Source organism: Rhamphochromis sp. 'chilingali' (assembly GCF_963969265.1).
Source record: "Rhamphochromis sp. 'chilingali' genome assembly, chromosome: 7".
Classification (NCBI taxonomy): Eukaryota; Metazoa; Chordata; class Actinopteri; order Cichliformes; family Cichlidae; genus Rhamphochromis; species Rhamphochromis sp. 'chilingali'.
This window is the reverse complement of record NC_137934.1, coordinates 34,024,720-34,047,484: the sequence shown is the minus strand read 5'-3', so window position 1 is coordinate 34,047,484 and position 22,765 is coordinate 34,024,720. Positions and strand designations below refer to the sequence as shown.

The 22,765-nt window shown below is 41.0% G+C and overlaps 1 protein-coding gene across 1 annotated transcript in view; it reads left to right on the top strand.

The window, feature by feature from the left end:
• Positions 1-22,765, top strand: part of syde2 (synapse defective 1, Rho GTPase, homolog 2 (C. elegans)) — a 48,336-nt gene that overhangs the window by 7,398 nt on the left and 18,173 nt on the right. The window contains exons 2-5 of the mRNA XM_080886291.1: positions 3,503-3,804; positions 4,160-4,556; positions 14,634-15,769; positions 21,643-21,769. Of these exons, the coding sequence (XP_080742417.1) occupies positions 3,503-3,804; positions 4,160-4,556; positions 14,634-15,769; positions 21,643-21,769 (1,962 nt within the window). The remainder of the gene's footprint in view (positions 1-3,502; positions 3,805-4,159; positions 4,557-14,633; positions 15,770-21,642; positions 21,770-22,765) is intronic.

Here is a 22,765-nt window from a genome sequence, read left to right as displayed (position 1 = left end):
GGAAGGCTGTCTTGCTTTATGTGGCAATGTAAGTGGGAATGAGTGAAAGGGGCTTATTCACTAATGCTAATTTTCACAAGACAAAAAATCTTTTCCTACCTTACTTTGAATAAACAGACTTTAAACTAAGAATTATTTTCCAGGTCTGTTAATTTGTACTCTGTAACAGAAGGCTGTAAAATGTTGGTGAAAGATGAAGCTGCTGTTTTGTTGTTTCATAATGCGTTATGTAGTAGTATGATGGTTATTTCAGTTGCTTCTAGCACGACTCAAAAAGCAGTTGGTAAGCCTGGCCAAGACTCCTCTAGCGATTAATAACCCACGGCCAGTGGTCACCTTCAGGGTGGTTGTCATAAGGTTTGGTAACATTCTTGCTTCAGGAGGAGAATAACGGCTAACGATGATAGTGTTTTTTTCATAGTTCAGTACAGAGATAAAGGACATTAAGCTCAAGACCCAGTCATCATGAGGAATGGCTTATTTATGGATGCAGTTAACAGTAATAGCCCATTTATCGAGCATGAACATTAAAACAAAAGTAATGGCAAACAAACAGCTAAAAATCTAAAGCTTATTTTCTATATAGCAGTAGGTACAAAGTATAGAAACAGCTTAATGCTGCTAACCTTCTCTGTAATTTTGCAGGCAAATTTTGCAGACAAATCTGAGGATATTGTGGTAGAAATGCTAATTCCTAAAATTAGATGCATCCTTGCATCTCTTGTTCCATCAGAAAAACAAAACGCCCAACGTTTTCTGTTCATTTTGATATGTTTTTGACTCATTTGGCACCCTAAGTGTAATCGTGGTATGAAGATTGTCATTCAAGGAAGGCAGACCCACAAGTTCCTTTGTGTGTTTAATATCAAGACTGAATGTTCTGCAGTTCAAATACTGAAATGCTGGTGTAAAAAAGTTGCGAGGAAAAGGCAGGCAAGAGTGACAAGAGTGAAAATGGCTAAAGTCTCACTTATTAAGTCAACGCAGCAGGCTGCTGTTTGCCAGGGCGAGGTGTTACTCATGTGAAGGAGTGTGACAGTGCGAGGAGACAGCAGCCAGGCTGTAAATCTGGAGCTGTGGTCTGGAATGCTGTTCATGTCAGAACTCGCTTCCTCTTCCAGTTATGAAAGACCCCTTAAAGAAGATGGCATGCTGACAAAATCTTTGTGCACAACTGTCTCACCTCTCTGTAGTCTTACGGTACCAGGTTGAGCACACAGTGAGCTGTGCAGCTTTGGATTGGTCGTTATAATCGTTCCTCCATTCTGCCTAAATGTTCCTCCCATCTCATATCATGTCTTTTCCACACCAGTAATCCTTTTCTTGCCTTTCCTACAATCTATGTGTGTATTCCCATTTTTTGAAATTCATCTGGTCAATTTAGAGTTTTTCATGCAAACTAACAATTGTAGCCTTAAGAGGCTGAAGTTTTGAACATCTCGTGGTGCTAAAAAATCCTTTTTGAAGACCACGCCTTTGTAAACTATAGCTTACAGTCGGCGCCTTCATTGTAGTGTACTTTCTAAAAGGTTTCCCCTCATAAATTTCCAAATATAAGTAAAAAGACTTCTTGCAGGCTCAGTTGAAAGCTTAATAAGGAACTGCCATAACATCTGAATATAAACCATAGCAGATTAGTAGAGGCTGGCTGCTTAGGTCTACGCATTAACTCGTGGGGCTCAGTGCATCACCACTAGCTTAGTACACTTTTGTCTTTCTCCAGGCAGTCAGCACAGGCTAAAACGACTAAACTTCAGGCCCTTAAAGAGCCCAAACCAGGCTAACGCAAACACGTTGCTGTTCCAGACACAGTAATAAAAAAACTACAAAAATTTAAAATGTGCTTTACATCCTATAGCAGCGGTCCCCAATCCTTTTTGCACTACGGACCGTCTTTTGTCTGACAATATTTTCACAGACCTGCCTTTAAGGTGTCACGGATAAATACAACAAAATAAAACCAACCGGTACCAAAAAAAACAAAGATTTATTGATTTATACATAACACGGGAAAAAACCCAGGGAAATCGAGTTAATGATAAAAACGATTTAAAAAAATAAAAAATGTTATTTTTATTGTTATTAAAAATAATGTTTTTTTAATAAACCGGTGGCCCGAGAGAGGACCTCCTCTCGTGGCCCGGTACCAAACGTTTTACGGACCAGTACCCGGGGGTTGGGGGCCACTTTTAATTGAAATGAAAGAGAAGAGAGAGCGATGTGATTGGTTTTCTCCAAGTAGTTATTTCTCCCACTTTTTTCTTGGTGAGAGGAACTACATAATTGATGTTTATGGGACAACAATTGCTTTATAATGGCGTAGATCACTGGAAAGGCGGGAGACACTGTTCAGAGATCCTGGTTGACTTCCAGGGAAAAGCAAATGCTGTGTCTTTGTCCTAATGTCAAGTTTGTTAACAATGATAATAATAATAATGAGCATGAAAAACTTTGTTTACTAAGTAGAAGTTATGGCATGTGATTTTAATGTCCTCTCTTAGATGATATTTATACTACAGTCAAGTGTGTATATACTGTTAAAGTCGATTTTGTAAAGTGAAAATGTTCTCAAGTCTATAATTTGCCGGATAGCCTGACATGCATGGAAATGTATTTCCTTGAGGAAAAGAGATGTTGTCATTATAGCATGCGGAGGGGCTCGTCTGCTAGCTGCTGAGGATCAAAACAGTCTTTTACACGAGTTTGCTGTACAAGTTCAAGCAAGACCCTGCCCTCAGCACCTCACTCTCCCTGTCACACACACATGCACACACACATGCGCACAAGTTGTTTTTCTCCGGCTGCATCTGCTAGCAACCTTTGTAAAAAAAAAAAGCGTGGCATTTGATTTACAGGCAAAGGTGTTTTTTGATTGCTTGGAGAAAACTTTCTTGCAGTAGCTCCTTTGTTCCTTTCTTTGGGCCATCGAGGCACTGAGTCATCTCTCTATTATTTGGCTTTTTTACACTGTGCACATATCACCATCAGCCTCTCCACACGTCCTGTCCTCTTTATTTTCACAGCTGTAACACCAGCAATTATCACATCTTTCCATCTCGTTTTTGAATTCAGAACCCACACGTTCTTGAAGCTCACATGAACTAGGATCCTAAAGATGAGGTTAAAAAAGCTGAGGTGCTGCAGGGGATTGTGGTGGTGTGATTGAAAGTTTGACTTTGGGTGTAAAAGCTATTTAACGATGGTCCGTCCAAAAGTCATAAAGCAGAGAAATCAAATGAGACAAATCAAAGATGTGGCTTCAAAACACAGACGAGAGAGAGAGACGAGATGAAATCTAAAAGCTTATAGTAAAATATCACATTTCCTCACCTGTGGTTTTTTGATACAGATGTTTTCTTCATCTTGTCATGACATGAATAGCCTGAGATCAGTTCCTGTAATTCAATGCAGTTAAGAAATTACTTAAATGATAGTGATCAGGATGAAAATTAGTTGTCTGCTGGCATGGGGCTGTAACTCTCTTCACTCTTGCTTCCCTCAGCTTTCATTGAGAATGTCCAGACCTCCTGTGCTAATAGCCGAGAGGCGGGCAGGACCAACGAGAGTTCATCATGGAGGCCACAGCTCACCACCATCACTGTCTCCAAGAAGCGCAACTGGTTGCAGCAGAGCTCACTTGGGAAGAATCAGTGCACTAAGGATGAGCTTCAGGGAATGCTGGGAGCCGACGAGGAGGGCAGCCAGGGTTTCCATCAGCCACTTCCTTCTCCTAGTCCCTCCCCAGACCATCTGAGGCCCTCAAGGGGAGCACCCCCTAGGCCGGTTCGCTTGCAGCTGCCGCAGGTTAGCCTCGAGGTCTCTCTTTTTAAAAAGATGAGCTATAGATCAAGCAAAAGTTGGCCAGTTAGCTTAGCTAAAAACACAGAAACTGGGGAATACAGCTAGCCTGGCTCTATCCGAAATCATTTAAGGCTACAAACAAAGAAATAGTCCCAAAGATAATGTGTCATCATAAACCCACAAATGATATAATAAGAGAATCTGAGAATCTGAAACTGTGTAGCTAGATGCTTCCAAATTTATTCTAAGTTGAGCTAACTAGATAAATAAGCCTAATTTCCCATTAAGTCTTATACTAATGCAGAAATGCAACCAGCAGTTTTCTGGCAAAGTTTAACAAGAAAATGTGTCGTTTTAGGTCAGCGTTAGTCCGGCAAAAGTGTCTCCTCACCCTCATAGCATGGACCCAGCTGAGGAAAACGATGCAGATGACGAAGGGGAAATTTGGTACAATCCCATACCTGAGGAAGATGAGCAAAACAATTCTGATCAACGCTCCCGAGGGCTGACCGCCCCTCCTCGAGCTGAACCCCAGAGGGGGTCCAGCAAAGGGACTGATTTTGTTCATGGTGGCAAGTCCCTAGATGGATCCGGCTGTGGTGGGCCAGAGGCCCTCGTGGAAAGCCTCGGTGGCGGTTCAGGAGATGCAAGTCAGGGGAATGCTGTGCATTCCACAGAGGTACTACATGCGCACAGGCAGATGCTCGCGTGCAAACCTCAGGAGGAAGGGGGGCCTTCCAGCAGCAGACCCACAGGTAAGGCAGAAAAAAAGACACCCACACCTTCCCACATTCTAACTTCACTTCCTGCTTTTCATCAGCTTCTTTACTCACTTGTTCCCTACCAATTTTCTGTGGTTGATGCTTGAAGGGCAATTACACTCTTTGTCGCTTTGCCAGTTTCTCTCGGCAGATTTTTGCAGTTGTGCACACCTTGAGCACTAATCAAGGTTAGTGTTGACAATGTTACCAGTCAACAGATAAACAGACTTTTTTAAGCTCAACATTTTTCCCAGCTCTGTAAAGGCTCTGCTTACAAATAGAAATTCTTATATCATCTATAAGTGCTGGAGTGTGTAATTTTAAAAAAAGGTGCACTAAGAGAGGCAATCTGAAATTCCTCTCAAAATCCTATTTAAGTTCATTTCATACCAACTGGTCAAGATCACAAATAGGTTAAAGTGATTAAATCATCCAAATTGGCAACTCAAGGTTTTAAAATCTCCAGTTTTCAATTAACATAAGTCAAAAGTTTGTAATAAGGAGCCAGACAAGGAGAGTTTCTTCTTCTTTCTCTTTTGATCGGCGCAGACAGGAGCCACGGCTGTCAAATCTCATCGCTGCACATCAGTGTCCCTCATAAATTAAACTTAGACAGACAGAGGAATTCATTCCTCCTGGCTAATTCATTCCTGAGAGGAAAGAATATCAATTTACTTGTTATTCCAGCTAATACACACACACACACACACACACACACACAGTGAACTTTGTATATTATGGCTCATTGAAACACCTCTCCTACAGAAAACAAATTCAAGACCTAAAGATTTATTTGCAGATATAAATGAATCGTAGCCTTCTGTCTTTTTCACTTGCTGCGCTTTTTATTTACTCGTGTTTTTGAAAGTCATTGACAACTCTGCTCTACAGCGACGACATGATGATGACAGCCAGCACACGGCTCCCTGTCTCTTAATAAGCCCCGGTCTGTTTTTTCTAACTTCCGACTTTTTGTTCTCTGTGATCTGGCAACATGGTAGTTTGAACCAATTGGCACATCTTGAGCTGAGCCTATAATTACAACTTTTAACAACGCTTTTCTGTGGCACGCAACAGCCATTTTTTTCTAGCTGTGTGAGCACAAAGACAGGCTAGATGCTTTGGGTTTGGAAATCTAATGCTTCAGCTTTAGCGTTCTCAGCAACAGTTCCACAGCAGGGGTGAAGGTGTCTTAACAAGCTCAGCAGAAACTTTTCCCTCCACGGCTACGCCAGCTTTTTAAGAGTTAAAGTCATGATCACTGAGACGCTGAGCTCTCGGTGAGGGCTAACAAATGTGCTCTTGACAAGGACACAGGCTTTGATTGGCGTATGATAAACTCCTTCATCCTGGCTCTTGCTGACATCACATGTGGCTCAGCAAAACTCTCTGCCCTGAGAGACTTTCCTTGTAGGATTAGGATTAAATCAGAATGAGGCTCAGTGTACCAGCCCAGGAAAAGCACTAATCATGCTGCACTAATTAAATGTAAGCTTCTTTTTTTGGTGCACCTTTCGTTGTCAGACCCATTGTGCCATTTTGCAGCACAGAGGAAACTGGATAAGCAGACGAGTGGACATAAGTGGAGGCCGGACTGCATTGTTCAGTAGATTTTTTTCCAATGTTTGGCAACATGCTACTATTCAAAGACCTGTTCCTCATTTACATCCCGTAATGCAGTTTGGGAGCAGTCAGTAGAAGATGTGCGATACTGTTGGTTTACTCGTTGCCTGAAAACGAGACAAGAGAACAGCAGTGTTGTTGTCCCCCCTCCCGCTCCGGAACTGCCTCCCTCTCTGCTGCCTGTTGACTTTGCAATTGATTCCTGTGGGTTCGTCGACGCCATCCCACACTCCGCCGCAAAAAAAAGAGCAACGTGCTCGAGTACGTGTCATCAGAGAGGAAACACTCACTGGCTACTGGTTGATTATTCATTGTGGATGCAGTGGGACTTTTAGTTTAGCTTCACTGTCTTTCTTCATCTTTAGTTAGAAACCTCCTCTCCCTTCAGAAATTGCTATGTGCATTAGGGCTGCAGAATGACACCGCACTCCTCCACTTTAAACTGGTAGGCAGTGTTGGGGGATGGTGGGCAGCAAAAAGGGCAACAGCTCTCCTTCAATTCACCCACTGTTCCATTCCTCAAAATAAGCCTAGATAATGACCAAACATTGTTTCCTGGGTGAGTGATGTGCTTCATCACTGACCTCAAAACGCTAAGTGCATTAGTCTGTGTTATAGCACACAATTATCAGTAAGTATCTGCTGAATCTGGAAGAATATTGATTAACATATTACTTACTTTGGCATTTTATAGCTTTGAGGGAAACGCATCGGCACTTTTTTCATGTGGTTGCCGTCGATTGCTTGCAGCCGTTCCCCAATTTTGCAGAGTCGGAAGATTGATTGATTACTCTCAAACCCTTCAGGTCAACTTAGCTGAAAGATTGTGAACAGGCAGAAATGTCTAGCTTTAGAAGTGTTGGTAAGCACATTTCTTTTCTGCTGAACGGAGCCAGTTGAAGTTGCTTTTTGTTACCTGTTTTCAGTGTTTATTATAGATTGTGTGTAAATGTTTGGCATCACCACCATCATGTTGAATATTGGTTTGTGGTCTAGAATTCTGAATCCCAATACTGACCGTTTTGTCTTGCTTATTTCTGGAGTTTACAGAGACTATATTTGGATAAGAGGGTTTACTGTAGCATCAGCTGTTGGTTTCTGAAGAGCGGTTTTGAAGCCTCAGCTTTACCATTGTGACCATTCCCATCACTCCCAGCGTTATTAAAAATGTGGTCTTGGACTCCACATTTTAAAGGGCTAAAACCTCCTCCAACCTAGTTATAGCAATTTGTATGTTACTGTGGCTCTTTATAGGTAATAATATGTTTAACTAAACCTCAGCAAAGACACATGTTTGTTGGTAGTAACATCACTATAACCGCCACCATGAGCCATATCTTTTATCACATCTACTGTATTTGTGTTTAAGTTACCACGTAATGGGTTGGTTGGCCACATTTTCTAAATGTGCCCGTGCCACTTACGATATATTCTTTGATCTAGGATTTACAAAGGTTTTAACTACAAAAAAAAAAAAAATTCAAGAAGAGTGCTGCCCCAGACTTCTTCAGTCCAGCCTCTCTGTCACTCTCAACTTTTTTCATCTTTTCTGTTTTCTGTTTCCAATTCATTGTGAAAATGAGACCGTACAGACACCACTTTATCTGCCGGTTTAGAAATTTGACAGTCCCTTCATTGATTGAGTGTGAATAGGGGCATCTGTTGAATTAATGAAGCCGTGCAGATGTAGATGACTCTTTGCGACCATGGTTTTCTTCTGTTCGGCTGGCTGGTTCTTTTCCCTCTCACCGGATACACTCCAGACTCCTCGTGTGCTGCCTATTGAGTGACTTTTTGTCCATTTCAATGCTCTATTTGTATGGAGAATAATGATTGATGGACTTTGGGGGTGGTGAGCTTGCTGTGTTCCCAATCTGCTGTTCCCTTTAGCGCCTGTTTGGGGAATCTGACTTGGCCACCACTCAGAATGGGATCAGAGCTATTTCTGGGGGATGTTTTGGTCACACTGGCAGTTGAGTTTGAGAGTTGGCCCTGGTTGCAAGTTACAGAGAGCTCACGCCTCTGAGCTGAAACTGGGAACCTAATCTATGCTGACGATTGCATGGTTGGGTCTGGAGGAAGTCAACAACTTTGTGAGGGCCGCACTTCAAAACCAGAACAGATTCCTTAGCCGGATGTTAGATGTGAAGTTCAGGTCACATAGTTTTCTCATAGCTCTCTCTTTCTGCTCTGTTCTTCATTTCAGCACCAGAGCAGCTGTGGAAAACTTTTCTGGTCTCTGTTTTTAGGGGAGAAAACATTAGTGAAAGCAGAATTTTTATATACTGTAACTAAATATACATAAATTGGAGGTCATAAGTCACACAAAGGTAGTTCATAAAGCTTTACGACTCTTTTCTAACTTGATTAGTTTTCTTCCAACTACAAAAATTCAAAACTTCAAAGATGTCCATCACAATTTTCCAGAGCCTATGTAATGTCTTAATCTTGATAGTTTTTTTCCAAGCACAAGTCTAAACCAAAGCTCATATATTATATTAAAAGTAAAAAATCCTCACAAGGAATAAATTCATTGTATTGCTTCATAATTAATTATCTGACTCCATGAACACAGTGCTGTCCAATAAAATAATTAGGCTCCTTAAACAGGATAGCTAGTTTGAGTGTAGCGTTTGACCTTCTCTCACACTTCAGCTCCTGTTTGTGACCGAATGGGTTGTTTGTGTCAGCAGACGGTGGACGGTAGCTGGTGGCTGTCTTAGGCTTCACCTATGTAAATTTGAGTCACTGTGCTATACCTCTTGACCATCATTTTAATTTTTAAAAACTAGCTGAGTGAAAACCAAGATGTATTATTGGTATAAATTAAGATTAAATCCAGGTACAATTAAAGTCAGCTTTTGAACCACTTACATTATAAAGTAAATTATTTTAAAGCATGTAGGACCTGAACTGCATCAAGTAGCAACTCGCATAACCAATACTGTTAGCAAAATTTAGCGCTTCTTTGTTATTTCAACATTTGTACTGGTGGATATTTGAGTGATATGAAATACAATACTTACTTTTTAAAAGAGAATTCCTAGACCACTTTGCTTGAACCATTGCTATTTTTTTTAAACATTAAAAAAAACCAACAGTTACCAATCTTGGGATCAAGCGGACCATGAAGGATCCACCCAGTGCATCCACCTGGGAAAATAAGGGCCTATTTGTGGGCCACATTCATTGCCTTGCTATGCTGTAAGCAGCTTCCAGATGTGAAGGATGTAGCGCCTGAATCGGGATGCACAGTGTATGACTCAACTATACAGGCTATGCTAACCAAGCTTGCTAGAAGAGGTGGGAGATATAGCATATCGTAATATTTCAAGGACATTTGTGATAATTATATTTATGACAATGTTGAAGAAAAAAACCCACTGAATAATGTTTTATCACTTACCGGAGCTATCGTAAAGCAGCAGTAGCATTAGGGCAAACAAAGTGAGAACTGTTTTCCATTCTTTTTTATCCAATGAGCTACTATCACTGAAGACTCTGTGTTCTTCTGCTTCTGTCCCAAATGATAATAATTTGTTTGTTCTCTCACGCTTTGTTGGAGGTTATCATGGTGGCTCCCTTCGTAGGTACTAAATCATCATTGTATGCTAGCACGCTGCTTCCAGTCAGTGTGAACTCATTATGTTCCCATATCATTGATAACCACGGCATTATTGTGGACAGTATGGTACAGCTCTAGTTGCTAGCTTTAGTTGATAACTTAGCATTCTGCCCTCTTTTCCAATAATGGTCACTTCTAGGCTTCCAAAATATGGTGGCTGCCAAAATGCTAACATTGAACTTTCAAAAAAAAACCTCCCACAAGTGAAATGGTGATTTCACGGTGGCTAAGTCCATGAATGAAATTTAATTCTGATGCTAGCAGCGGCATTTTCTCTCATTCTTGCTTTAGCTGTGTTATACGTTGCTATCAAATCACTTGGTCTCTGAGTAACGTTCTTCACTTACCCTATGTGATGAGCATTTGATATTTTTTTACTGCATTTATTATATCTGTGCAGTACATGGTTTTTTTTTATGTCTATTTTTAGATAAAAAAGGAGTTGCATGTCAACAGTTACCACATATCTTCTAGTATGTTTTTCACTCGAGGCAGTGTAGTGAGACCGATGTGGCTGCAGGCTGACTAGAATTAGCAGCCTCTCTGTCATTTGAGTTACAGCTGAGGAAGAAAAGGCCAGCAGCAGTAGGCGAGTGAGGCTAGTGCTTTGGCAGGGGGCCATGTTGTGCTAGCGAGGAGGACTGCATGCTTGGATATATTAGCAGAGGTTTTGTAACCATTGTAATGAAACGGCCCTGCTCCTGCAGCCGCTGAAAGGCCTTCCAACACCGAATGATTTGGAGCCAAGGGGGAGAGGAAGCGGCTTAAAGCTGAGCTTCGGTCACCGGGTAAAGAAACTACAGGACAAGTATGCCATTCACCAGTTTATTTACACTCCCCTTGTTTGTTAGCACAACCTGGTCCTTTTTGTTTCAACAGTTAACACATGCACATTTGGCAGACGTGCTTGTACGGGCACATGCACTCAAGTGAATACCAGCAATTTTACAATCTTGAACTCCAGATTATTGTCTCCCTCCAAGGCTTATCAGAGTATATGCAGAGCAAATAGTCTCTCTCATGTTCACTGTCAGACACACACGGCTAATACACAGTCTCACATTCTTGCTGACCAGGTGCCTGATAATTGTTTAATTGCAAGACACTTCATATTGTCTCGCTATTATTTCCATCTTGGTTATCTTATGTCTGCTGTCAGGTGTATTTGGCAATGAACTGTTTTTCCCTCGCATGCACCCACACCCTACACTCCCTATTCTTACACCTGTCTGGTGCCAGTACTGTGATAAAGCATCGCCATAAATTCCTGAGCTTTGTTAAGAGGTGTCAGTGGCCGAGGGCAGCAGGATCAGGAAAGGCATGTGCTTATGCGTGTTTTTATGAAAGCACTCTTGCTTTGTGTTACAGTAATACGGTGGGTGCATGTCCATGATAAAATGTTGGAGGTTGACACAGTTAGCCAGCTCAGGTGTCCTCCAGAAGAATGCAGACCTTTTGCCCTTTGACCTAAGAACATTGCCCTGGAGGGCTGGGTGTCAAGTCATCGCCCCTGAACCTAAGCTTGTGAGGTGTCACGTTACCCTGCTGGCTGCTGCCACAAGGCCAGAGGCTACAGACACAGCTTTCATGTGTGTGTATGTGCCACAGTCACACAGTGCAAGTGTTATTACCTTTAGGATTAGTGTGTGTTGCCTCGGTCCATGTTGATTATCCAAAGAATGTGACAGCAGCAGAGAACTGATGATTCTCGCTCTAGAAGGTGAAGGCATTTGTTAGTGAGGTAAATGAGCTAATGTAGGTCATAAAACGTGGGTGCTGTGTTTCTACTGTCCTGTGTTTTAATTCAGCAATGATGCAACAGCTGTCCTTACTGCACTGGCACATGTTCAATAATTACTGGGATGACAGTTTGATTAGAAACAAACGTTTTCATTCAAATTCAAAACTCAAGACGTGTGCACGGATGCCGCATAAAAGTGTAGCTAATATCAGCTATCTGTGTTAATAACACAATGCCAATATTTCACTTTTAAAAATCACTGATATTATAAACACTAATCATGATGCTCCTACACAATTATTAAAAATATCCTTGTTTATATAATCTTGCTCAGATATTTCTCATATTAATCTTTTGACGCTGGTGCATTTTGCCTTCAAGCTTAACTTGAACATGTTGAGGCTGCCCAAACTAAGAGATTAGCAGAATCTACAATATTATAATTAATGTAATACCATGTTTGGTTCTAGTAGTACAAGCATTGTCTCGACAGCAACGGTACAGTTACTTTCCTTAATCAGATATATGCTTAGTCTTATATAAAGTGTTGTAAAACAAATAGTCATATGCCTATTTTAGCAAGGATATTGCCTGACATGTGTTGTTTTCCTGTGGCTGTATTGTTACCACTTTAAACAAGAGACAGGATTGTTTTTACTGTAAATTAAGTGACAATTCTCAATGTTTATGTACAGCCTGTATTAAATGCATGTTTACCAAATACAAAAACCCGTGGGTTCAATCCAATACGGGTTCTAGTTGTACTCTATCTGATCCGCACTGTAAATCAGATTATAAGAGAACAAAATAGTTTTTTCACGAGGAATTTCACTTCTAAACTCCTCCCAAAAGCTCTCTGTATACTACCCCTGATGTTTGGTGTATTTGCACTACCAGTGGTCTCCACCCGTTTTTTCCCATCTTAGAGCACCTCTATGTCTATTATAGGCAGGAAGCTGTGACAAGGAAGGCTACTGAGCTGGGCTAAAAGGAGTGTAAACATGGTTTGATGAGGAATGTGAGAGAACAGCCGTGTTCATTTTGTACATTCACCAGTGGGCTTGCCAGCCTTCCAGTCGTCCATCTAGACCTCGGAGTGCCTGGACAAGGGGTGCCTTTGTCCCTCATCTGTCGGCTACACCCTGCCCTGCTCCTGCCCCCCATCTTACCCTTCTCTCCATCCTGTTGCACCTCCTCTGCCTCCCTCTTTTCACCCGTGGGCCCTCACCCCAGAATAGCACAGCGGGTTCCCTCAGAAAAATAGAACTGGTGAAGTTGGCAGGATCAGGCGCTCTTTGCTTCTTCCTCTGTTCACTTTGTCGCTCTCTCCATATTTGTTCTGTCTCTTACATCACTATTTGTTTCCAGAGTTTATTCAGAGAAAGTAATTAGCCAAAACTACATTAGTGGCTTAAACAAGGAGTCTCAACTCAATACAATATAGTGTGAATGGGTTGAATAGCTTCTCAGTGCCAACACTGAGGAGCTATTCACTCGTGTTGCTTAATATCTAGGCCAGATCTAAAAACACTCATCAAAAGACCTTCAAAAAGTAAATTCCTTCTCTGAATCATGTGTTTCAGCTTTAATCTTCCATGACCCATGCAGTGAGGTATCAGCTCTTTAGTTAAAAAAGGCAGGTAAGCCATGGAGGAAATCTTGTTAAAGGAGTGCTGAAAGCAGAAAATAGTTATGTAAGTCAGGTTCAAGCTTCCTGTAGGGCAGACTAGGCAGGATGCTCATAATTTGACATATTCCACTTTAATCACTCAAATCGTAGCTGACTCTGTGTCAGCTCGTTCCGTTTTTTTGCCAGGTAGATTTTTGGGGCTTGGAAGATTACAGTGTGTTTGGCTGTGGGGACCTGAATTCAAACCAATAGAAAGAATATACAAATGGGCTGTTGTCAGTACAAGAAAGTGTTCAAAATTCAAATGAACTATGAATCAGATTCCTGGATCTGAAATGGGTGGCTTGTGTTGTGAGTTCCTAATAGCAGAGCCTGCAGCTAATTCTTTTGGGGTTTTTGTCAGTCATTGGCATTGCTTTCAGATACAGTCAGCTATTTCAACCAAGAAGGCTCAGACAGACCCAGAGGACAGAAAGGAGACAGAGCGACTGATGTTAGTACCAATGACTGGTAGGGAATAACTGTTTAAGTTTATAGCAAGTAAAGAGACCAAAAATGGTAACTGGTAACACATTAGCCTTAACAGCTGTGTCCGTATTGAACTTAAATTCTACTGCAAATTCTCCAAAATAGACCAAAATATTTGAATTATTTGCCATACAAGAAAATCATGATGAAAGCTTAAGTCCTGTAGACTAAACAGTGGTTGTCAGACACTCTATAGACACAGAAATCTTCATGTTCATTTAGACATCAAGGTAGGCGAGAGCTGCCTACAAGGTCAACCCCAAATGGATATCTTCCAGCTTGAATAATGACTGAGTAATTCTACCTCAGCCCTGAAGCAGCTGGTGTCTCCGGAAAGACATTTCCCTGCTTTTCTTTCTTTTGGAAGCGTAATGAGATTCCACTAAAATTTCCATCGTGCTTAGTTGAATTAATACAATATATTGCAAAGAGACCTCAGAAAGATATTAAAATTTTTAATATTACATCCGTTTCAGCAACCCTTTTCATCATAACCGTTAATTATCTTGAACATAGCTTGGGTCTACATATATAGACTGTAGCTGTATTATAAAGTGCTGAAGTGTTTATATGAAGCGTTGCCTCCCATATGTGTCTGTCACTGGATTACTGGGTTTCATGTAAACCTAATCACTTGATGATGTGCTGTGAGGGTGTAGCACTTTCCTGTAAATTATGGTTCACGCCTTTGATTTTAAATATTTTTTTTCCTGTCTATATCTAAGTAAAATTATCCTGGGGAACCAGTAACCTAAAGAATTTGTGACTGATGGTTACCTGTCTATTTCTTTCAATACTACACAAACTCTGCACTCCCTATTCCTGCACCTGTGTGGTACCAATACAACCTTAATGACTAAATAAACATGAAAATACAAAGAAAGAATAATCACATTTTCTCTTGTCCTGTCATTTCCTTTGTAGATTGTCTTGACCTGCCCAACACCGCCAGCTTTTCACCTCCCTCCAGCCCAAACCCGGCCAAGAAGAGCAGCTCAATCAACTGGTCGTTCCCAGACAAGATCAAGTCCCCACGTACCGTCAGGAAGATCTCCATGAAGATGAAGAAACTCCCAGAGCTAAGCCGTAAGCTCAGCGTCAAGGGGACCCAAAACAACAGCAGCAGCAATGGAAGCAGTCAGCTAGAACCGAGGGCCCATTCTCCAAAAGCAAATGGCAGCGGGTCAGAGGTTGTCTTGCAGACTTCAGGGCCTCCTCGGTTAGCTTCATCTGGGGGTGGGCAGGCTAGCCGTAATGTGATCTCACGCTACCACCTGGATAGCAGTGTGTCCACACAGCACAGCTTTTATAAGAAGAAAAGCAGTGGTAGCTCAAAGTCTGCCAGTAAAGGTGGCTACCTCAGCGATGGTGACTCGCCAGAGCTGGTGGCCAAATCTGGCAAACATGGGTCTGGAGAGGGGAAGGGAGGAAAAGGCAAGGATACAGAAGGAGGAGGTGGAAACTCCAGAATCAACGGCACAGAGCTGGACATTGATGCTTTCCGTCATTACAGCTTCTCAGAGCAGCCCAAGTGCAGCCAGTACATCTCAGGACTGATGAGTCTGCATTTTTATGGAGCAGAGGACCTCAAACCCCCACGTATTGACTCTAGAGATGTCTACTGTGCCATCCAGGTGGACTCGGTTAACAAAGCACGAACCGCTCTCCTCACCTGCCGAACAACCTTTTTAGATATGGACCACACCTTCAACATTGAGCTGGAGAATGCCCAACATCTGAAGCTGGTAGTGTTCAGCTGGGAGCCCACACCCAGACGCAACCGTGTTTGCTGCCATGGCACAGTGGTACTGCCTGCTCTCTTCAGAGTGACACGTTCCCACCAGCTGGCGGTAAAGCTGGAGCCACGTGGAGTTATCTATGTCAAGCTGAGTCTGATGGAGCAGTGGCAGAACTCATTGAACGGTGGTCCAGATGGAGACAGGGAGCCACAGGTGTTTGGTGTGGAGGTGTGGCGAGTGGTGGAGAGGGAAAATTCAGGACTGATGGTACCACTTCTTATAAGCAAATGCATCAATGAAATCGAGAAGAGAGGCTGTCAGGTGAGTGTAATTCTGTTCTCGTTTTCCCCAAATAATTTTTGTCAAAAAAATAAGAATAAAAGTACAATATCTCTGTTTTGAAACATGCTTATATATATATAGTCTAATCCTCTTCTCTAATGAGTCAGATTCATTTTTAAATAAGGCTGGTAATGTCCAATTTTAGAAATAATTTTTAAAATAGGAGGGAAAGAATGGCTGGAGGAATAATTCCACATTCACAGCATCTTTTTAGCTCCATGAAATGAGCACACACCCTGCAGCCATCAGGAAGGCTCAATAACTGGCATGAACTGAATGGACAGAGGAGACGTAGCACACTTAATGATGTCACGGAGTTTCTGGCTTCCTGAGGCAACTGGCTCTTTTATTCAGGGAAAGAGGCTCAGAGTTAAGAGGTTGCTGTAGTCATAGCAGGAGTGACAGAGGAAATGAGAGTTCATGAGGCCTTTGACAGCCAGCATAGAGAGAGCACAAAGAGGAAGAAGCGTTTCTCCTAATTAGAACTGAGACAGCAGCAATAATAACGTCTGACCACTGTTTTTGGCTCATCACTCTAGAGGGGCATGCAAGGGCCAATGGTAGTGCCTTGCTTGCCCCTCTAGAGTGTTCTTGACTGATCTCTCTAGAGGGGCATGCAAGGTTCAATAGGCAAACTTTTGGTGCCTGTGCATTATATTAGACTCTGTCTTCTACCACCTACGGCAGTACAGCAGAAGTAGTAGCAGCAAACCTTCCAATTTATAATAAATTGGAGAAATTTATTCATTTGAGCTCCAGTAAACAGTTTTTTACTCTCCATCTCCAGTAAGCCTGTGGCTTAAAACTTAAGGTTGCATATTAGCAACACGTCTGAAAGCCTGACTGGTGGTTGAATTGCACTGACATTTAAACAGGAAGAGAAATACAGCTCTCAATCACCTACAGCTTCGTTTTAGTCTTCTTTTTTAACTTTTCACTTTCTGTGAGTCAGACAGTGTTAAAGTGCAGTGTTAAATTGGTTTAGGGATATTTGTGCGGTATACACAAATATAAGATGTGAGTCTGATGGTAAGCACTGCCTCATTCACTCTGTAATTCTGTGCTGTGATATCAGTCTCTGCTTCTCCTTCACTCAGTCTGACAGTGTTTGTCGTCTGTCCCTCGCAGCTGTTTTGCTGCCTTTGTTTCTTCACAAAGATGCAGAGCAGCCTTTGTACATGCTATCAGTCTGAGATCAAGTGTAAGGGCTCCTCCAGGCTGCAGGCAGATAGAGTTCACGATGAGGATGACACCAGATCCCAGAGGAATTTGCAGGTTGTGTCACCAAAGCACGTATGGCTAGATGTGTAGCATTGCGCCTTTTCAAATGGCTTCATGGAGACTTTCTCTCAAAGTCTCTTAGAATTGTGTGTCCTCTGGGCTTCTGCGAGATGCTGGTTGTTTGTGAGTGTTTTGAAAAGACTGCAACTCATGCTATGTATGGGAGCACTCAGAGTGCTTTAAAGACAGGGGGATGTGTTTTTAAAAAGAGCTTTTATACATGTCATATATGATGCACACAGATATTGGGACATGTTAGGAGCAGCTATTCAGATGCATGCCTTTATACAGAACAGAAGGGTTTTTTTAAACAGACTTTTCATTTAATCATTGTGACTTCATCTGTCCTTTAAAGGCAGTGCCTTGGAGCTTTCATACATAGATCTTGATTACGTAATTGTTCCATGAAGATTCTTTTCGAAAATGACAGTTTATGTCATCTAGCAGTGATGATATAAGCAACAATCTTACTTATGCTATCTTAACTGGTTATTCAGTTCTTAACTGCTTATTGATTCAGGGTTGTGGAGGCCGATCCCATGAGTGAGAGGCAGAGTGAGACAGATTTTCTGATGCTGTTGTCTGACTTCCATTCTCAATGAATGAATGAATCGACAAGCTCTTTTTTATACTTGACATGACAAGAAAAACCCTTCTACAACTTGAGATGTACCTTTTAAGAGCATTTTTTTTTTTTTTTTGCTTTAAGTGATTTTATTTTCTCAGTGGATGATGGTAAATTTACACAACAGTCTTTAACTGTGTGCTTCCTTAATACTTCCTTCAATCCACACTCAAGGCCCAGAAGCTGGAAATATTAAGACACTTTGTTTTGACACAAGTGTTGTAATTATTGTGGCTAAGAGACTCAATTATGAGAGCAGCATAAAGTTTACTACTTCATGTTCTCCCTATGCATGGATATTTCTTCTACGGGCATGCCGGCTTCCTCCCATAGCTCAAAGACATGCATGCTTGGAAAATTAATGTTTCTAAAATTTTTAGGTGTAAATGTGGGCGAGTGGTGGTTGTGTGTCTCTCTGTGTTAGCCATGTAACAGACTCGTAATCTGTCTAGGGTGTACACAACAATCTGTGATAGGTGAGACAGGCTCTATCCCTACCATGACCCCGAATTCAACAAGCTGTTGTGAAAGTTTCGATCTTTTTGTGCTTTAATTATTAGTATTACTTAGTATTGATTAATACTATGTCACACACATGAAATGTCATTAGGTATTTTTCACAATTACGTTTATATTTTATAAACAAAAAAATATTACTGATTGCTGACTGCCTGATAAAATAATTAGCATATTAAGTTTTGCCCATGTCATCTCCCATCATGTGTGTGTCTTTGTATGCAGAGAATACGCCCACATAAATACCCTAAAGTCAATTAAATGCACTTTTCTTTCTGTCCTTTAACTCTTTGTTGTTTAAAATATTAAAGATATTCCTAAACCAAGAAAAAAAGCTTCTGACCCCTCCACATCACCAGACATCATCTTTCCTCTGGATCTCATTTCTACATATAGGGTTGGCTAGTGGTGCCTGTTGTGCTGCCCAGAGGCCACAGTTCTTAAGTCCTTTTTTTGCTAACAGCTGTTCCCCGCCTGCACTCAGCTCTGCCCCAAAGAGAGAGCCTTCGCTTTTTTGTTTTTTTTTTGTTTTTTTCTGAATGGACTTGTTGTTCATTGTGCCCAGTGACTTCTGTTTACTCGCATACAAAGCCAAATCCCTGCCTAATCTGTCCTCCTCACTCCCTCTCGTGTGAGGTTTAGAAAAACGCTGCTGGACTCGACGAGGAGAGTTCACAAATAGCTGCTCTGGAGGGATGGGGGAGACATTATAGCGCTCCTACGCTGGAGCCCGGAAAGGCCGGCGGTGTGTGTGCAAGTGTGTTTTGTGAGGAACCGGACCCAACCCGCCATTCACAGCCCACTGATTTAACACGTTTCCAGGGCAACCACACCAGTTGGTCTGCTATGCCACATACCAGACAGACACATGTAGGAGAAATTATGGTATGTCTGTAGCCGGGCCTAATCCCAGCATAACAAGGAGAGCGCTGGTGCCGAGTTACAAACATCAGATGTCTCAAGTTTCTTTAGGTCACAGTCTGGAGCCTTAGGTAAAGAAACATAAATGCTTTATAGCTTAGTCCTTTCATTTTTAATGCTGAGCTGTCACTTGGGTTTTAGAAGATCTCAGTGTTTATCCATTCATTCATGAGGATGTCAACTCTAAGATCATTTCACTTTGCCAGCTAATTTAGTGTCATGTATTACTGTTAGGTTTCATAAAGAGAAAATGGTCCAGGAAAATGGTCCTCAACATGTTGTCTCCAGAGTGGGAGGTTAATTTTGCTTTTACGATACTGTGTTTAAGTCTTTACTTTTGCAATTGTCAGTTTTGTGGAAATGATTTATTACAGCAGCAGAATATCATGAGAGACTCATCAGGCTCATGACTGTTGCAAATATGTTAGGATAATGTTATGTGGAGTGATGAGTATGCATAGCTCTGGGGTCCACAGGTGCACATATATAGTAGAAGTATAACTTGTGGTGGAATAAAACCTTTTTAAATCTTATTTTTGGTACAAAGTGACCTTTGTTGACTGATAACAATGATTCTGTACATGCAGTGTTTACGTCCTGGTGACCACTAAAGTAAAAGTTTATGAATAGCTTTGTGTTTTCTCAGATAGGGTTTTAGAAGTAACTACCTGGAGGTGTTGCCAAATGGCTCCAAAGAGGTGAGACTTGCATCTTAAAGTGTTTTTGACACAGTCCAGCTCAGGCAGACTGCCTGAACAGGCTTTTCTCCTTTTTCATTCCAGTCTATAAATGATCTAATTGTCTTATTACAGATGAAAAGTTAATAAGGGAGGAAATGCACATTTAGTCCCTTTATTCCACTAAGGGGTTTTGCAGTGACATCCCTCTTCCTCTGGTTTGACTGTCAATACATAGTGCTGGATTGAGCAGAGCTAAGACGCAGTAAGCAGAGGGCCAAACACTGGACAGTTGAATTGAAGCATGAGACATAATAGTGACTTATATTGAATCCTTTAAATTTGGCTAAATGTGGTAAAATAGGATATTGGCCTAAGTCTTCATTAAAAAAAAAAGAAAAAAAGAACAAAAACCAAGAAGACTTACTCTTTCATTGTTAGTTTAAGGCACTTTTGTTTCATTATTTACTCCAAACGTTGTGTGTGCATCAATGAATGGGCTGAATGGAAGGATTTCTAACAGCGATACAAATATTTGGTGATTTAAAAACGAAATATTCTGATATACCAAACAGAATCAAATCAGATCCCTAACTTTTGATATGTGTAGTTATTTATTTAGTCATTTATTTACTCAGATCAGTTTCCTGTGTGTTGCCAAAAATGAAGGTACTCAGAGCTCTCTCTCTCTCGTGAACAAACTATGAAACATTAACACTCCTAAAATTATTGAAGGGTGTTTCTCTTCTTTGCTGTTTAAATTCTTATTTGCTGATGTCGAGATGGCCACCTCTGAATTGATATTCTAGACTTGTAGTTTCTGTAAGTTTGTTTGCATACTCTCTCTATTACAGTTAGATGGTAAAGACCCATTGCTAAAGATTCATTAGCATAATGCTTTCTTTCATTGAGATTTAGGGGTTGTCGTGTTTTCCTCTTAGGATGCTGCAAGCTGGTTTGAGCCCTGGGGCTGTATTTTACCCATTTGTGGTATAGTGGCTAACCATAGCAAACTTTAAATAGATACTGCTGTTGACAACAGAGACTCAGTCTTCTGACTATAAAAGCTGAAACTACAAGCAATAAATGTGCTTTTGCGGTGTTCTGTAAATTCAAGCATTTGACGACTGGGCCTTATTAGCTCATGTTGGCTTTTGTTATCAAATTCTAGACTGATAAAGATAGACACAGAGACAGTTGGCTGACTTTTAAGGTGCTGTCTCCAACCATGTTTCAGAGAGTGCCAGTACTTTAGTGGTCATTCATTTCAGATTTATTTGTCTCGCCTACATTTCTCTCATGGCTTTACTGGATAGCAGCCTCTACACACAAACATGCAATATGTGTTCAGAATAACTGGAAAAGGAATGAAAGAATTAAACTATGGATACAGTGGATCCAAAATCACAATAATAAAAAGTGCATAAAGATGCTAGTGTAAAGTAACTGAAAGTAGAGGGGAAAAGATAATATAGGGAACGTGTTAAGTTTAAGGTTTTCTGTTAGTCCAGCATTTCTTTGTTACATCAAGTCATCTTCCTGTGTCTTTAAAAAAGTGAGTGCTTATAGTGTTATTAGAAACATATACATTTTTGGTTTTTGGTCAGTTGTTAAATTGAGGCGCCCTTTTCTGGAGATAAAACAGACTGGTGTTTGTGACGTGTGAGTTTTCTGAGAAAGTACTTATGGCTGCCTTCCAGGACATTATCTGAGTGCAGACGTAGAACTTGATCGATGAGGCTGTAAAAATGTCTACGTCGCTGTCAACTGTTTGACTCTCGAGCCATGCGTGTTTATTTGACCTACTTGTGTGTGTGTGTTTATGTTACCAGGTGGTGGGTCTCTACCGTCTGTGTGGTTCGGCAGCAGTAAAGAAGGAGCTGCGTGAGGCGTTTGAGAGAGACAGCCACGCTGTGGAGCTGTGCGAAAACACGTATCCAGACATAAACGTCATTACAGGTAAAATGATCACCAGGAAACAGAGAAGATGCCAACAAGGCATAAGATTACTAAACACACTTAGTTTAATTACAAGGGTGTTATTCAAACCTGACAAAGTTTCCAGAGAGCACTGGTGTGTTTTGGTCTGTTTATCTGTAAATTACCTTCTTACTTATACTTAGCAGGATAGTTACAAAATGAGCAATGTATGCAGTTTCTAATTTAAAAAGAGACTGAACAGGATTTTTGAAAACCAGTTCTTCAGTTTTCACTCACAAAACCCAAGTAAAAATCCACAAGTGACCATATTTGGACAGGAATTTGAAATGCTAAGCTATGAGCTAATGCTCGCTTGCTTAGTTAGCAAGCATTTGTAGCATGAATATGTACATTACAAAGATAGTGCTACCTGCTAATAACCGCTAAATAAATGTTAGTCAAAAATGCAGTTTTACTCAACTTACATGAGTACATTTAGTCCCACAGCAATTATTTGATAGAAAATTACATCAAAAATGTTCCAGAAGGCAACAGATTACTTATAGTAGCTGAGGCAGCTATTAACTACACCTGCTGGTTCAATTCAAAACAGTCACGCCCTTATTAACAATGGCAAAAATACCTTAATACAATTTAAACAGGCAAATTATAGACAAATTCACAACCCTGCATATGTATGGCAAAGCTAAAAATTCACGATAGAGACCAAAACATTTTTTTTTAACAGGACAATGAAAATGTTTATTTCTGCTGTAAAGTTGGGCAATTTAACATTTAATAATTTTCTGTCTGCCTCAAGTGGCCAATAAAGGAATCTCAGTTTTGGCACTACCACAATTTCTTACTTTTCCAATCCCTTGGAAGCTTAATAACTAAATAAAATGCCCACTTTTCTATAACAAGTTGCAGTTAATATTGAGTAAAATAAGGGTGGAGAAATGACTAAGGACTAGGAACAACTAACAATGAAGTTAACAGACAGCTGTTAACTGCTTCTATAGCTGTCATTAAGTA